Genomic DNA, 17,838 nt, shown 5'->3' with positions numbered 1-17,838 from the left:
ATAATGCAAAGCATATCTCCTTGCGGATATGTGTAATGCTATACATTAAGGCAAGGGCCACTACCCATACCAGTTTCGACCTTTATTGAGGTGTCGCCAGTGGGAGCCAGGCCCAGTAGAAGAGATACAAAGGCAGAAGCAATGAGAGGTCATCCTTACCCATAGGAGTTGCCAAAGGGTGTGCAGCCTTATTATTAAATTACTCCGGATTCAGAGAAAGATGTTGAGAGTTTATTTTTCACTTGGTTAGACTATAATAAGTTTAGTTTAATCCTTTATCCAAGTGTGAGCAAACAAAGTTTGCGCCTGAAAGTATCTTCAGGATGTCTTCCTGGTGTTGCACTACCTTACCCCAGTCCTGAAGATACTTTCAGGCACAAACTTTGTTTGCTCACACTTGGATAAAGGATTAAACTAAACTTATTATAGTCTAACCAAGTGAAAAATAAACTCTCAACATCTTTCTCTGAATCCGGAGTAATTTAATAATAAGGTTGCACACCCTTTGGCAACTCCTATCGGTTAGGATGACCTCTCATTGCTTCTGCCTGTATCTACCTTACCCCAGTCCTGAAGATACTTTCAGGTGCAAACTTTGTTTGCTCACACTTGGATAAAGGATTAAACTAAACTTATTATAGTCTAACCAAGTGAAAAATAAACTCTCTCATCAACTTTTGGTGTAACCTTTATTTTTTTGATGAAAATGTCCAATGTGCTTTGCTTATTCCTCTTCTTTTCATCATAAATTTCTTTATAGTAAGCAAATGCATCATGTACTTTCCTTTCTACTAATAAGTAGTGTTTAGAATTGGGGTCCATGTCTTCAGCCATTTTGAGAACATCGCTAACTGCAGAGAACATTTTTGCAAGACCCTTCACTGTGAATTATTTAACTACCTCTTCTTATTTCTGTTTTCCCTCTTCCTTTTCTCATTCTTCCTCTTATGCAACATGTTGCTCCTCCAGTTCAACCAATTCTTCGTTAGTCAACTCTTCAGGGGCACTTTCTATGAGTTGAACTATATCACCATCATTCACTCAGGATTCTGATTGTTTGCTAGGCTCACTATTTCTTCACTCAATTTACAAAGGTCTTCATTTTTTTCAAAACTTCCAAAATCTGCACAAGCCCTTTTAATGTCTTTTTCTGTACACTCATACATGAAGAGGTCACATCGTCCCAAGCTACAGCAATATTTTTAATAGCATGATAAATATTGAATGCTTTTCAGAATTGCATGAGAGTCTGGTCATTTCCTTCAGTAGCAGAAATGGCTTGTGAAAAAAGTTCTCCATAGATAATAAGCCTTAAACACTGCAAGAACTCTCTGATCCATCAGTTGGATCAATGAAGTAGTGTTTGGAGGGAGAAACATGAACATTAACTTGGTGAAGATCACCAGTATAAGATGGATGACCTGGAGCATTATCTAGAATTAATGAAATTTTAAATTCTACATTATCTTTCACACAACAGCTTTCCATTCCACTCTCATTATTGATTAAGGCATCCGCAAACAATTTTTGAGTCATCCAATGCCTCTCATATCTGCACTAATGAACTGGAAGAAAATGCTTCCTAATGTTTTGAAAGCTCATTGATTCTCACTGTGCCATATCACAAATGGTTTTGGTTTATATCCAGCCACATTACCTCCTAACAGAATCATAACACGGTCTTTAAGAGCTTTGAAACTAGGCATAGATTTTAGCTTTTTGTGGATGAATTGTCTGCTTGGGCATTTTTTTCTAAAACAAGGAGGTCTCATCCATATTAAATATTTGCTGTGGCAAATAATTTTCCTCCTTAATAATTTTATCCAATTTCTCCACAAACCCCTTGGCAGCCTTCTCATCGGAACTTGCAGATTCATCATACATTTTCACATTATGCAGTGCAAAACACTGCTTGAATCATATGAATCCAACCGGAAGAAGCATTGAATTTATAGTCAAAATCGGGGCCTGCTTTCTCTTCAGCATGTTGAAGAGACTTAGTGCCTTAGCGGTTATGATCATAGTGCTAAGAGGTATGTGTTTTTGGTTCAGGTCCTCTATGCATGATGCAAGTAGCTTTTCCAATCAACGATGGGACCTTGTCGTTGCTTCGTCACTATCATTGAACTTGCAACTTCGTTTCAAGATCAATTGCGTGCCTCTTTTTTTCTTCACTAGGTTTCTTAATTGGGGATGCCATGTTGCACAAAATATTGCAAAATATTTAACAATAAATACACAAATAACCTATTTTTTAAACACAAAATCAACAGAGGAACTGTTGAAGTCACATGCCAACTGCTGAGGGAGGTCGCCACTGAATGCGCTGTTGCCACTGCATTGTTGCTAAATAAAAACCTTTTTACTTTACGCTTGCTTGCATCTTGTTCGAAAGAATAGTCAAAAATGTTATTTATTTCATTATGGGATCACGGATGTATCTTCAAATGGACGTAACTCGGACGTAAGTTGAGGGATGACTGTATCCTTGTTTCAGTAATTTAATTGCCTTTTATAATAAAGTAACAAGAAAGGTTTAGATATCAAGTTGGTTAGTGAATTGGATTGGATATTGGCTGTCTGATAGATACTAGAGAGTTGTGTATGAGGGAGCAATGACAAGGTAGCAGAAGGTAACAATTGGGATTCCATGGGACACAGGAGAATTTCAAATAGCTGGCCATGTTGGCAGATAAATGGGGATGTCAGGTTTTATGTAACAAAATGTAATGTCTTAGATTCAGTCTGGGGTACATCATTGAAAACTTACATACACTATTGGTGGAACAATACTAGAAAAAATGGAAGAGGCAAGGGATCTTGCAGTGATGATCAATACAAATTTGAGGTTTAGGAAATATATTGCAAAGGTATGCCTGAGGATTGCTGCAATATTGAAAAGAACATTGCCAAGCAGAGATGAAAGAGTGGTGATTCCATTATATAATGTCCTGGTCAGACCACATCTGGATTATTGTGCTCACATCTGGTCACAAGAATTTGAAAGGGATAAACTTACCTTGGAGAGGGTACAGAGGCTGATGATAAAAATGGTATCAGGACTGTACAATGTAGTCATGAGGAGAGACTAAAGGCATAGACTGCCGAGTCTGATGGATAGAAGATTAAGATGTGATATGATTGAGACATTTAAACTGTTGAGATAGTTATAGAGGATTGACACTGGGGGAGATCTTCTGCATATATAGTCAGTTTCTATAGTAGATGGCTTGAGATCTGGATAGATAATTTAAAAAAAAAATAAAACTTTGGGGCACTCAGAGTAATATTCTTGCACATTTGTTCTAAATTACAAAACTGCATTATTAAAGCAAATGGAATTGATAAAAAAATTTAAAAAAATACATATTGTGGCACATACCTTAACTCAGAAATTTATATAGGGAATTGGTTTTTAATTTTGGCAGCTCATCAGTGGCTATAGCTATACATAAAGTATACATTTTTATATGAAAAGATATGCCTTTAAGATATATAAGTAATACTTAATAATTAATTCTGAAAGAGTAAACTAAAGACCTTACTTTTAGAAGAGGAAATGCTATCAATGTACTATTATATTTTCTACACTAATAATCTACAATATATAATACCATGATTATTACTGTTTTTTTATTTCAGTTTAAATAAGAATTATCTAGGCATTTTTTTAAATAATGATGCATGTATATTTGCTTTTCCTATTAAAAATTTTATTTCTATTATCATAACAAATATCTTCTTTCATTGAAGGGTGATTCTGGTGGACCACTGCAGTGTCAAATAGATGATAAATGGTATCTGTTTGGTATCACTTCTTGGGGAGTTGGATGTGCATGGCCTGGTTATCCTGGAGTATATACTCGATTTACTGCATATCAGAACTGGGTTCAAAGTGTTATATCTTCTGAATGAAATTCAGTTGAGTGCAGTTTGATTTCTGCCTTCGCCATAATTCATCTTATAATTCTGGTGCTGTTATTATATGGTCTCTATTTCATCCAAAAATACTAAAATAACCAATTCCATAACAGCTGTTACTTTTGCTTAACTTTTTTTATGGCTTTCCATTTAAATATTTAAAAAATATTTAAATGGAAATAATTTTAAATTTAAACATTGAAATAATTAAAAAATACTTTAAATATTTATTTTCAATTTATATTTCAGATTCAAATCTTGTTTAAATGTGAGAAGCTTTTGACAAATAAAATAAATAATACATGGTTTATATTTTATTCAACATGCAACTCATGCATATTTTCCATTATAATTTTAAAACCACCTCTTCTTTTTCTTTTTGAGAAGAAAATTAAAGAAAAAAAAAAGTCCAATACACTTTCCTAATGGTAATTAGTGACATTTCACAGCTAGAAAATTTAGTGCATAAAGTGTGCATTATTCACTTTAATCCTTTTCACGATAAAAACAATGGACCTCAGAAAAGTGAAATCATGTTTAAGGCATTATTAAGGCATAATTTAGCTTTTGTTACAATACAATTATATCTTTTGAGAGTGATTTTTATTCCTGACCACATAATTGTAAATAATGTTAATATGAGAAGGGGGTGAGCAGAAAAGTTCTGATAAACACCTAGAATAAAAATGATATTAAAGCAACTGATATACAGGAAAACTTCACTTAATACGAATTCGATATGCGCAATAATCAGTTAGTGTGATCGAGTGAAATGATACTATTTCCTGCTTTAAGTGAGTGATTAATCAGTTAACATGATTTTTTATGTTAAGCAAAATTTTTTGTCGCCAATTTGCAGTGAGCGGAAAAGTTGGAAGTCATTAAGAGACATAAAAGTTATACAAAGTAATACAATGCTTGTGCAAGATCTGGGATACAGTGAGTCTACAGTTTGGACTATATTAAATAAGAGCAAAGAATACAATGAACAAGGAAAAGTTGCTACTGCTTCTTTAAGCATGCAGATCACCCAAAATAGAAGCCATTTAATGATCCAGATGGGAGCATCTTCTATCACTCTGGATTGAGGATTATAACCAAAAAATAATACCTCTTAATACAGGGAATATTGGCAAAAGTTCTCAATATTTTTACCTCATAGAAAGAACAAATTTCAAGAGGAATGTGAAAACTTTACTGTGAGTTTAGAATTTTTAAAAATTCTAAATTTTTAATAATGTAATAATGTATATAAATAATGTAAGAATAACTGGGAATCTGCTAGTGCTGATAAAGATTCTGTGGCTAAGTTTTCTGAAGGAGTTCTTTCACTTGGTTGAACAGCGGGAAGGAGTGCTGACAAGAGGCCATCCCTGGAAGTTACGAAAGGAAACTGTGAGCAAGAGGGTGAGGAGTGGTTTCTTTGCATGGAGGGTGGTTGAGCCATGGAATGTATTGCCTGATAGAGTGGTGAGGGTGAGAACGGTCAATGAGTTTAAGGAGTGGTATGATAGACTTTGTGTTTCTTAGGGTGGGGGGCCTCCCCTCGATGAGTCGTGGCAGACTTTATGTTCTTAGGAAGGACCTCCCATGATGAGTCTTTTGACTCCATGGAGGCCTGAATAATAATAATAATAATAATAATAATAATAATAATAATAATAATTCAAGAGACTGATTATGACAACTGGCAAATATTCAACGTCTACAAAATTGGTCTCTTTTGGAAGCATATGCCAACAAAAACTTTCCTAGCTAAAACTGAAGCATCTCAACTACGATACAAAGTATCTAAAGATTGTCTTATGCTTTTATTAGAAAGCAATGCAGAAGGCAACTTTAAACTCGAGCCTATGTTAGTTAATCGTGCACAAAATCCAAGTTCTAACATTGTTGAAGAAATCAGCACAGTTGAAAAAGAACTTGGATTTAATAAACTAGATAATTTTTTAGCTATGTGGCCAGTAGGAGAGGAAATGACTGTGGAAGAATGATATTGTGAGCTAAAAATGGGAACAGAGTGACTGATGCAGAGGACATAGTGGAATTGTTCAATGAACACTTTATTGGAGTATTTCATCCTGGAGGAGTCAGTTTTAATGCTAGAGGGATAGGGCAGGTTCGAGGTTTAGAGGTATACAGGAGGAGGTGTGTTTCAGATACTGAGTATTCTGGAAATAAGTAAAGCTTTGGGACTGGATGGTATTTCACCATGAGTTTTGAGAAAATGTGCTAGGGAACTGACAGTGCCTTTAACCTGACTTTTTAATGAAAGTCTGGCTGTGGGAAAGGTGCCCAGGGAATGGAAGGAAGGTAAGATAGTGCCATTGCATAAGGGTGATAACAGACTGGAAGTGTCTAATTATAGGCCAGTTTGTGTGTCATCAGTAGTTGTTAAGATCTTGGAGAAAGTAGTGCGGGACCGTATACAGCACTGGGCAGATGAGGGTAATGTTTATCTGTGAGAGTCAACATGGATTTGTGAAAGAGCACTCTTGTTTTAGCAATATGCTAGCCTTTATAATAAAGTTACAAGAACATTAGCTGAGGGAAAGGCATATACTGCAATTTTCTTAGACTTAGCAAAGGCATTTGACAGGGTGCCACATGATTAGCTGATATTTAAGTTGCAGCACATGGGTCTGGATGTCAGATTGGTCAATTGGATTCAGGATTGGCTGTCTGATAGGTATCAGAGAGTTGTGTATGGTGGAGCAGTTTCAAGGAGGCAGAGGGGTTACAAGTGAGGTCCCCCAGGGCTCAGTACTAGGACCTATATTGTTTAAGCTTTATATCAATGACATTGCCAGTGGATTACGGATGATACGAAGCTGGGAAGGATTATTAGTAATAGTGCAGATGTGGTAGCATTGCAAGAGGATTTGAATAAGCTAGATAGATGGGCAAATGAATAGTGGTATCAGTTTAATGCAGTAAAATGTAAGGTCTTGAGGTTTGGGAAACATCGATGGCATGCTGCATACTCTATGGTTGGAGTTATACTGGAGGAAGTAGGGGAGACAAGAGATCTGGGGCTTGATGATTGATAGAAACCTGAAATTTAGGGAACATATTGCAAAGGTGGTGAAGGTAACACAGAGGATTGCTGCAATTATGAGAAGGACACTGACCTGCAGATATAAAAGGGTTATCATTCTGTTGTATAAGTCTCTGATCAGACCACACTTGGACTATTGTTCTCATTTGGTCCCCAGGATTTGAAGGGGATAAATTAACTGTGGAAAGGGTACAAAGATGGATGACAAAGATGGTTTCAATACTGCACAATTTTGGTTATGAGGATCAGCTGAGAGAATGTGGACTGCAGAGTTTGGTGGATAGAAGAAATAGAGGTGATATGATTGAGACATTTGAAGTGTTGAGAGGTGGTTACAGGGTTGACACTGGGGAGTTCTTTCACTTGGTTGAACAGCGGGAAGGAGTGATGATAAGAGGCCATCCCTGGAAGTTACGAAAGGAAACTGTGAGCAAGAGGGTGAGGAGTGGTTTCTTTGCAAGGAGGGTGGTTGAACCGTGGAATGCATTGCCTGATGGAGTGGTGAGAGCGAGAACGGTCAATGAGTTTAAGGAGTGGTATGATAGACTTTGTGTTTCTTAGGGGAGACCTCCCCTCGATGAGTCTTGACAGACTTTATGTTCTTAGAAATAACCTCCCATGATGAGTCTTTTGACTTCATGGAGGCCTGAATAATAATAACAATAATAATAATAATGAAGATGTGGGAAACTTGCTCGATTCCCATTCAGAAAAGTTAAGCGAGAATGATCTCCAACTCTCCTTCAACATGCATATGAAGAAGATAAGGAGTGCAAACAAGAAGAGAATGTTACGAATAAGAAGCTAACTGTCAAAGAATTTGAGTTAGTTTTCAATCACATTGAGTATGCTAAGGAAATTTTACTTGATGCTGATCCTAATATGGAACGAAGCTTCAAAGTCTGCCAAAATCTTGATAAAGCAATTGTGCTATCGCAAATTGCATGACAAGATGAAAAAGTTCAGCACTATTCAAACATTTTTACTTAATTTTTTTGTAAAAAAAAGTAACTCAATCACATGTTGACACATTAAATAAAAATTTAAGCAGCTGATTTTTATTGATTTTATCCTCTAATATAGCTTATATTGTAATTTTTTTCCAAATTTATGCTAACTGATGAATGAATTATAATTATTCGTATTGTTTATTGTATTCACTTAACGCGATTTCGCTTTGCGCGCATTAATTCATGGATTAATTAATCATATTAGGTGAGGTTTTCCTGTAACAAAAAGAATGTATGAGGCTATAAGAACATAAATTACCTTTATAACTCTGCTACTAATATGTTCTTTCTTGTGATTATATCAGTTGCTTTAATATCAGTTTTGTTCAGCCCCTCCCCCATATACATGTAGTATTGTTCGACAGCAATGTACTGTAAATTGGCAATATTTACAATGGGCAAGTTTGTTATACACTGGTGTCCAAAAGCTAAGGATGAACTACATTTTTACCTGTTGGAAGTTTTTTCCCACTTGGTTAGACTATGATAAATTTAGTTTAATCCTTTATCCAAGTGTAAGCAAACAAAGTTTGCATCTGAAGTATCTTCAGGACTCAGGCAACTCATGGTAAAGGTGGACCAAGATCTCATCACTCCTTGTTTTAATATCTCCCATAATGCAAAGCATATCTCCTTGCGGACATGTATAATGCTATGCATTAAGGGAAGGGCCACTACCCAGACCGGTTTCGACCTTTATTGAGGTCTTGTCAGTGGGGGTCAGAATCAGAGGTGGTGATACCAAGGTGAAAGCAATGGAGAAGTCTTCTATACCTATATGAGTTGTCTCACCTTATTATTAAATTACTCTGGATTTAGAGAAAGATGTTGAAATTTTTTTCCACTTGGTTAGACTATAATAAATTTAGTTTAATTCTTTATTCAAGAGTAAGCAAACAAAGTTTGCACCTGAAGTATCTTCAGGACAATTTATTATAGTCTAACCAAGTGGAAAAACTTGCAACTTCTTTCTCTAAATCCAGAGTAATTTTATAATAAGGTGAGACACCTTTTGGCAATTCGTATAGGTAAAGAAGACTTCTCCATTGCTTCCACCTTGGTATCACCACCTCTGGGTCTGGCTCCCACTGACGAGACCTCAATAAAGGTCGAAACCGGTCTGGTAGTGGTCCTTCTCTTAATGCAAAGCATTATACATGTCTGCAAGGAGATGTGCTTTACATTATAGGAGATGCTAAGACAAGGAATGATGAGAGCTTGGTCCACCTTTACCACGAGTTGCCTCAGTCCTTAAGATACTTCAGGTGCAAACTTTGTTTGCTTACACTTGGAAAAGGATTAAACTAAATTTTTTTTTACCTGTATATGAAAATATTTTCGTGACTACAGACAGATGTGGACACAAATTTATTGCCAGCATACTAACAAATTATATTACACAAAAAATATGTTATAAATTTCATACAAATTAAATTGCAATACATTTTTGGCAAAAGTTACAAATTTCATTAAGAACGTAGTTAAGCAATTAATGGACAGTGCTTACAGAAAACTATGCAGAAAGACATTTCAGTATGGAATATATCCACCCTGAACACGGTACAACTCTCACAATGTCGTACCATGCTTAGCACCAAGAGTTCTTGAGGCAAACTGGCCCACTCCTCCTCTAAAGCAAGGATAAAGTCGTCTTTGTTTTCTGGAGTCTAATTTTTAGCAGCAACACATCTTCCTATTGCATCCCAAAAGTGTTCTAAGGGGTTGACATCTGGGGAGCATGCTAGCCACTCAATTTGATTAAATAGCCTCAGTCTCCAGAAGTATCTTCAGTGCTTGTGTATGATGTGGTGTGGCATTGTCATCCATAAAAATGAATTCTTAGCCTGCAACAGCATGGAACAATTGAACATGATATTGAAGAACTTTGTTGCATTATTGTTCACCAGTCATAGTCCCTTTTTCCAGCCCTTGAGGCTCAGTGCATCTATTAAGTATAATGCCTCCCCACACCATAATCCCAGCACCACCATATCTATCTCTTTCAAGAATGTTCTCACAATGTAAGCAATACCACTTTCATGTGAGATCAAGTATCATCTAGAATCAGAGGAAAGACTAAAAAAATTCTCATCTGTAAAGTGTAGCCAATTGGTGTTTTGACTAATTTTTAATGGATACAGAACCACTGAAAATGTGCTCTACAATGAGATGCAGATAATGGGACACAGACTACAGGCCTTTGTGCATATAGGCCTACCTGTCATAGGTCTTGCCTCAGTTTGTCGAGATATCTGCATACCTGTGCTTGAATGGAGCTGACCTGCTGTGGCATGTCAATTACATTTTGCTATTATAACCAAAAATCTGTCTTTCTGTTACATGGTAGAGTGAGGGCTACCACTTAGCAAACATCTGGAACACATTCCATTGATTTGAAATGCTGCCCAGAGCCTGGATACAATGCCATGTGAGATTCCAAACTCTTTGACAATATCAGTAATTCTGTGGACTTCTTCAGGCTTTCCTATAATTCTTCTCCACATGAAATCATCTAAATGATGTCAAGACATTAGAAGATATCCAAGTTTTCAACTTTATTCTTTAATAAAAAGAGTTTCCTTCACACAGTTTGCTTAGTGCAGCCTTTTGCATTTTATCCTGTTGAGTGCTACCACACAACCCCTTTGTGCACAATTCAAATATCTAAATGTGTACCTGCTTTCTACTCGAAATCATCAGTTACATAAATTTCCACAAACTAATTCACCTGAATTTGTAGTTGTAATCTTTAGAAATAGTGTTCATCCTTAGGTTTTGGACACCAGTATACATCAGTATTTTTCAAACTGTGAGGCTTGTCCCCTAGGTAAGGGCACAGCTTCCTTTCAAGGCAACATGATGTAATGTTTAAGTTGTAACTTCAGTTACACTGCCGCTTAGTATGTGGCAATGTAACTGAAGTTATATCTATCTATTTGCAAGCTCAGAACAACATATTATAAGAATCTTTGTACTGAAAAAAAAAGGTCATCATGACACTAAATATTAATACAGATAAAATATTGGTTAATTCAGCAGTAATAGAAGCAACATGGTGATTAATGAAAATCAACTGCTTTTTAGCTGTATGAGTCTGATTAACAAGGAAAAACTTGAATGCCAAAAGATGTAATGTGCTTGAGGAGAATGAACAATCTCTTTGATTTTACAGAAAGTTGGAATCAACTGTACTCTCCTACATGCAATTCTTTTTTACACATGAAGTCATGAAGCTCTTTTCACTAATTATTTTCCCAAAATAAATGTTTAAAAAATGTTCTCTCCATATAGCATATGAATAGATCTCAATATCGAAACATCAACAGATGACATAATGATAAAATTATTATACAGTAACAAAATGGCTTCTTATAAGCTATCTATTTGGTACAGATTTGTTGATGATGTTTTTGCTGTATGGAACTCTTCCTTGTGTGAACTTCATGAATATCTTGGGAAAATTTAATGCAATAAACTCAAGAATTTAATTTACACTCAAAGCAGAAGATAACAATCTCCCCTTTTTGGATGTTTATTATTATTATTATTATTATTAAAACAAGACCTCATGGAGTCAAAGACATTAACATTAACATTTCTGGCTAGATGGGTGAAGCAAAATTGCTTTTCATATTCCCCTTTGTCTTGTAATGGTAGGACTTTAAATGGAATGTTTGTGAGCTTTATGCTCGCCCATTGAGGGCAGTGAAGTTAGTTGTGTTCAGCTGAACTTAAGATAGACTTTGGTCTTTTATATTTGTTAATTTCTTCTTCATTATATTCCGAGGCTTCCTTGATTAAAGGGTTTGGGTGGTTACTTGTCTTGGTAAAGAACTTCTCAGCTAGATTTTTGAGAAGGGAAGAGATATAAGGGATATTAACTTCTCTATGGATCTGGGTGTTTCTTATGTACCAGGGGGCATCCAGAATCATCCTCAGGCTCTTATTCTGTAATCTCTGAAGTTTTAGAATGTTTGAATTTGCGGTGTGGCTCCAAGCTGGGGATGCGTAAGTGATAACCGGTCTAATTGCCATCTTGTAGATTGTTAATTTTGTTTGCATATCCAGTTTACTTTTTCTGTTGATCATAGGGAAGAGCTGTGCTAAGACGTTGGATGTCTTAGAGGTAATGTAACTAATATGTTTGCTGAATAGGAGTTTACTATCAAGAATCACTCCAAGATATTTAACTTCAGTCTGCCATGGAATCTTTACTCCCAATAAATAAATATCCTCCATGGTGGAGTCAAAGACTCATCTAGGAGGTCCTTTTATCTTACACACACATCTCATCATACCGTGTCTATTCTAAGTCAACCTATCAGAAGTATGCAGGAATAGAAGCAACATGGTGATACTTGCAAATATATTTATGCTGTATCTCATCATCACACCTATCAAAAATATGGTGGGATTAAAACTTTAGTTTGCCATGTGCATAAGCTATGTTCACCTGACTCTCTTTTGAATAATGAACTGTCATTTATCAGAACTACTTTCATGTCTAATGACTATAATACTAAAATAATTGATAATATAATTAATATTAAGGCCTTCATCCTAATCCTCCATTTCCAAAGGTCTGTCAGAGAAAATTACAAGACTCTTTTGCCAGATTGACCTACAAGTCCCATCCAGTTCGTAAACTAAATCCCTTCCTATCCTTTCCAAAAGACAAATATTCTAATGTTTCTTATCCTGTAATTTGTTTACAAGATCCTTTGTTCATTCTCTTGTTTTTATGAGCAGACTGGCCATTCTGCTCAGATTCATCTAGAGTTCATCAAGAGTATAATTTACTTCAAGAGTCTGATTTAGCTAGCCACACCTCATCCAACAGACACAGAATTCATTGAAACAAAACTAAAGTCCTACCTAAAAGTTATTTTCTTATTGAAAGACAATAAATGAATAAGTAAATAATTTACATTTGAAGTAGAAGATAACACTGCCTTCCATTTCTGGACATTCTCATTCTGCATCAACCTAATGACAGTTTTAATTTCACTGTATACAAAAAATGAACTCATACTGGTAAATACATTAATGCTGCTTCAAATCATCACCCCCCATCAGATTTTTTTTTTTGAAAGTGCATTGCTCCACATTTACTTAAGAATGGCTTATTATTATTATTATTATTAATAATTCTCTATCTCTTTCAAGAATGTTCTCACGATGGTAAGCAGTACCACTTTCATGCGAGATTTCATGCAGTACCACTTTCATTTTAATAGGGTCTCATCCAGGGAGGCCACATACTACATGCACCAGCTTACATATTCTTAGCTGCATTCATTCTCAGCTTCCAAGGACCTCTGTAAATTGAAAAATTTCATCAACTGAAATCCTGTATGACCCTTTCAGGAGTTTGTAAGTCTCAATCATATCACCTCTTTTTCTTTTGTTTGCTAGTGTCTGCAGTCTACAAATTCTCAATCTGTCTTCATAATCAGTATTCCACAATCCTGATATCAAGTTTAACACTCTCCTTTGCACTCTCTCCAATATATCAGAATCTCAGAAACCAGGAGACCAGACTTGCGCACAGTAGTCCAAGTGAGGTCTTATCAACGCCTTTTAAAGAGGCAAAATGACATCCTTATCTTTCAAGTGAATGTTCGTTTCAGCATTGCAATTATCTTTTGAGTTGTATTTGCAATCTTTGCTACATGGCCCCTGAACTTCGACTTCCTATCTACTAACACTCCAAAATCCCTAGCCTCATCAGTTTCTTCAAGCATAATCCCACCAATATAATACGACAGTGGATATCTAATCACGCTGAAGTGAATGACTTTACATTTACTGACATTCATTTTCCGATGCCCACAGTTCCAGCCTATTGAAATCATTCTGCAAGTGTTGCATATCAGCAGCATTCCTGATTACCCTACCTATCTTTGCATCATCAGCAAATAGCTGTATCTTGTTTGTCAAATCCTTCCCACTATCATTAATGTACAGATTGAATAACAGTGGACCAAGCACCGATCCTTGTGGTACACCACTTGTTACCTTAAATCTTGCAGACTCACATCTCCCATATACCACTTTTTGAAATCTGTCATTCAGCCATCCTCTTATCCATGCTGATATTCTATAATCCAAACCCATATTCTTCAATTTATGCAACAGTCTACCATGCTGTATTCTGTCAAAAGCCTTAGCAAATTCCAAAAGTATCATGGTGTATCCATTCCTCTTGTCTAGTTCAATGGTAACATTGCTATAGAATCTTTGCAGTTTGTGCATGTGAGCAAGTTGCTAAAACATGACCTTCCCTTAGTAAACCCATGTTGCTCATTGCAAAGTAAAGATTCACTGTAAATCCATTTCTGAATGCTAGCCCTAACTAATTTTTCCAAAATCTTCACCACCATTCCTGAGATACTAATTGGTCGATAGTTGGATACATCAGTCTCTGCATCACCCCTGTGCAATGGAATTACCATACGTTCTTTCCATTCCTGTGGAATCTTCCCTATTTTGAGACTCATATTAAACAGCCTGGTCAAAGGAATAGCTAGTTCAGCTGAACACTCTTTTAGCATATGTGCTGATATCCCATCAGTCCCTATTGCTGAATTCTTATTTAATTTGTGCAACAGCTCATCTTTATAACACTTCAATTTCTTCATCCAGCGAAGAGGTAGCAGTGAGCTCAATGTCACATACACCAGGTTGATAACTTTTAACAAAAATGGGCACTCATTAGTTGAACAACCTCTTCTGCATCTGTAACCCTCACACCATCTGCATTTAGAAGAGTTCTTTCATAGTCATTCTTTCTTTTACTTGCAGCATATCGATAAAATTCTTGTGGATTGTCTTTAGCGTGCAGAGCCAGTTTCTTTTCACACTCAGACTTTGCTTTCCATACAGTTATGTTACCTAATGTTAGTAAATGCTTAGAGTGACTTGTAACAAAGTGAGCTACAAGAGAACCTTCAGTGTTATCATGTGGAAATTTATTATTATTGACTCCCACAATGAGTCTTAGAACTCATTGTGGGAGACTCAAATTATCAACGCAATATCTATCGTACCTCTCCTTGAAACCATCAACAGACAAAGCATTAACAACTGACTCGGGCAACCCATTCCGTTCATTTACCACTTTCCAAGCAAAAAATCTAGTCTTCACACTCTTGCTAACCACACTCCTACCCAACTTCCAGGAATGACCTCTTGTTCTCGCCCACTAGCCAAGTGCTGAAATATTTCCTTTGTATTAATCCTAAAATCCTTTAAGTAACTTAAATGTTTCTATCATCCCCCCCCTTTTTTTTTCACCTGTCTACCAACTTTTGCAACCCACAAACCTTCAAGCTATCCTAATAGGGAGCATTCCATAGACCACTTACCATATTGGTCACTTGCCTCTGTATCTTCTCCACCACCTCATCCCCAAGAAAACCAGGTGACCAGACCTGAACACAGTAATCCAGATGTAGTCTTATCAAAGCTTAATAAAGAGGAATAATAACATCCTTACCTCTGCATGTTAGTGTGTTCTTTAATAACCAAGTAATTTTGTGAGGTTCCCTGGCTAGGCTAACTTGAAAAAATTACTTGAAAAAATTTGAAAAAATTCAAAAAAATATATAAAATGGATAAAAATGAAAAAAAAAAGGTCCTTAGCCTACCCATGGTACAAATGTACTGTAGGCTTATTAATAACCTTACATGGGTTGGAACTAGATTAAAAAAAAAAAAAACTTGAGTAACTATTACTCTAATCAACTTTGCATTATCAGCAAAGACCTGAATATCTCCCTTCAGATTATTTCCTATATCATTTATGTACAAACAGCAGCCGTCCAAACACACAGAGCCCTATGGCACATTACTAGTAATTTGCCTTCTCCTGGATTTTGCTCTGCTATACACTACTTTTTTGGTATTAGTCCATCAGCCACCCTTTTATCCATATCACCAGTATCATATCCATCATGTAGCTCAGCAGTCACAGTTGAGTGGTTAAGGTGACGGTATAGAAATCTGTTGGGGGTTTCCTTGCACGGGTTTGAATCCTGCCAGCTGCAAGAATTTATTTTTAACAGAAGATGATAGTTAGTGGAATAGAATGTGAAAGGTATAGTGTGTTCAGGGAGAATAGAGAGAAATGAATGGTGGAGAAGTGTTATTAATGATATTAATAACATGAAGTTATTAATGATGAACTGCAACCAAATTAGAAATTCAACTGCTGGCCAGTGAAAATAGTACATTTGAGGTTATCTGGTATGAGATAGAGGCCAGCAGAACAAAATATACAGTTGGATGCTTCTATAGGCCAGGTGATGGAAGAGATGATGGGAATAGTATGCATCAGCAAATAAGCTCAATGAGTTTGAGGGGTGGGTAATTATTTGTGGGGGGGGGTTTCAACTATGGGAACTTAGATTGGAAGGAGGAGAGGATACATGGGAGGAAAAAAATGGAATTTAGGCAGCATGTAGTAGAATGTACTAGGAGTTAGAGAGTGCTCGATCTACTAATTGCATCTGAGAATTTGTCAGTAATCGACATGACCATGTTGCCACTGACTGGGGGGAATGATCTTAACCTGGGAGGTAGCTAATTGTGTGGAAGTTTCAGTTAAGAAGGGGTATATGTGGAATTACAGGGCTGATAAGTTTGACAAGCTTAAGAGATTGCTTGGATCAGTGCCATGGCAGGTGAAACTGCAAGAGCTGATGTTGATAGTGCATGGGAAGTGGTAAAGGGAAGTAATAGCAGACTGCATACTTGGAGTCAGAAGGATAAATCAAGTGGGAGTTAAATGGATGAGTACCATCATTAAGCAGGAGCTACAAAAAAAAAAAAAAAAAGAAAAGAAAAGAAAAATTTGTTAAGGGAATTCAAGGAAAAAGGTGACCAGCAGGTATATGAGCAGTACAAACCACAGGTGCCAGAAGGATAATCAGTATGGTAAGAAAGGCAAAATCAGAGTATGAAAGGAAATTAGCAATGTAGTCCAAAGACAATCCCAAACAAATCTTTCAATATGTTGCAAGTAAAAGGAAGAATGGTTATGGCAGAATGATTTTAATGAATACCGATGGTAAGGAGGTAACTGAATCAGTCAAAATAGTAGAATTACTAAGTGAAGACTTTTCAAGAGTATATCATCCAGGTGAAAATTTGTTGTAACGAGAGAGAGAGAGACAAAGGCTTATATGGGGACTGAGGTAAATGAAATGGAGGTGCATAGCATCTTACAGAACCTTAATGTGAATACATCTGTGGAATTGGATGGTATACCAGCTTGAGTTTTATGTGAAGGTGCTAGGGAATTGCTGGTGCCTTTAACCACATTGTTGAATCTAAATCTCAGCTCAGGGTTAGTCCCAAGGGGGGGGGGGGAAGAGTGGGAAATAGTTCCATTGCATAAAGAAAGCTCCAAGATTGATGTAGCAAATTACTGTACCAATCAGCATATCAGGAATTGTTGTCAAGCTACTAGAGAAGTTGGTCAAGAGCAAAATACAGGCACATGGATAAATGGAAATGGGATATCGTATGGAGGACAACATGGTCTTGCAAAGGGTAGGCCTCATATCTGTAACTTGCTCATATTTTATAGTACAGTGACAGCTGAGCTGGATACTGCTGGACTTTGCAAAAGCCTTTCACGGGTTACCACATGAAATTCTAATCAATAAACTACAGCACATTGGGATGGATATAGGGGACAGTGGTTGATGGAAAGATATCAGAAAGTAGTTTATTCAGGAGTAAGGTGCAGAAGAAGGCCAGTGAGTAGTGTAGTGCGATTGGCTCTGTTCTTGGGCTGCTACTGTTTAACTTGTACATTAATGATATAGGAAAAGATCTGAGAGG

General features: G+C 36.5%; 1 protein-coding gene across 1 annotated transcript in view; it reads left to right on the top strand.

Moving 5' to 3' along the window:
* LOC150106502 (trypsin-1-like) overlaps positions 1-4,052 on the top strand; it is a 92,286-nt gene extending 88,234 nt beyond the window's left edge. Inside the window, exon 5 of the mRNA XM_090392501.1 lies at positions 3,754-4,052. Within this exon, the coding sequence (XP_090248627.1) occupies positions 3,754-3,915 (162 nt within the window). The 3' untranslated portion in view covers positions 3,916-4,052. The remainder of the gene's footprint in view (positions 1-3,753) is intronic.
* Positions 4,053-17,838: the final 13,786 nt, after the last annotated feature.

Source organism: Typopeltis vanoorti, chromosome 5 (assembly GCF_054136105.1).
Source record: "Typopeltis vanoorti isolate ZY-2024b chromosome 5, IOZ_Tvanoo_1.0, whole genome shotgun sequence".
In the NCBI taxonomy this organism is placed as follows: Eukaryota; Metazoa; Arthropoda; class Arachnida; order Uropygi; family Thelyphonidae; genus Typopeltis; species Typopeltis vanoorti.
The sequence above is the reverse complement of the archived record's forward strand: the minus strand, read 5'-3'. Positions and strand labels throughout refer to the sequence as shown.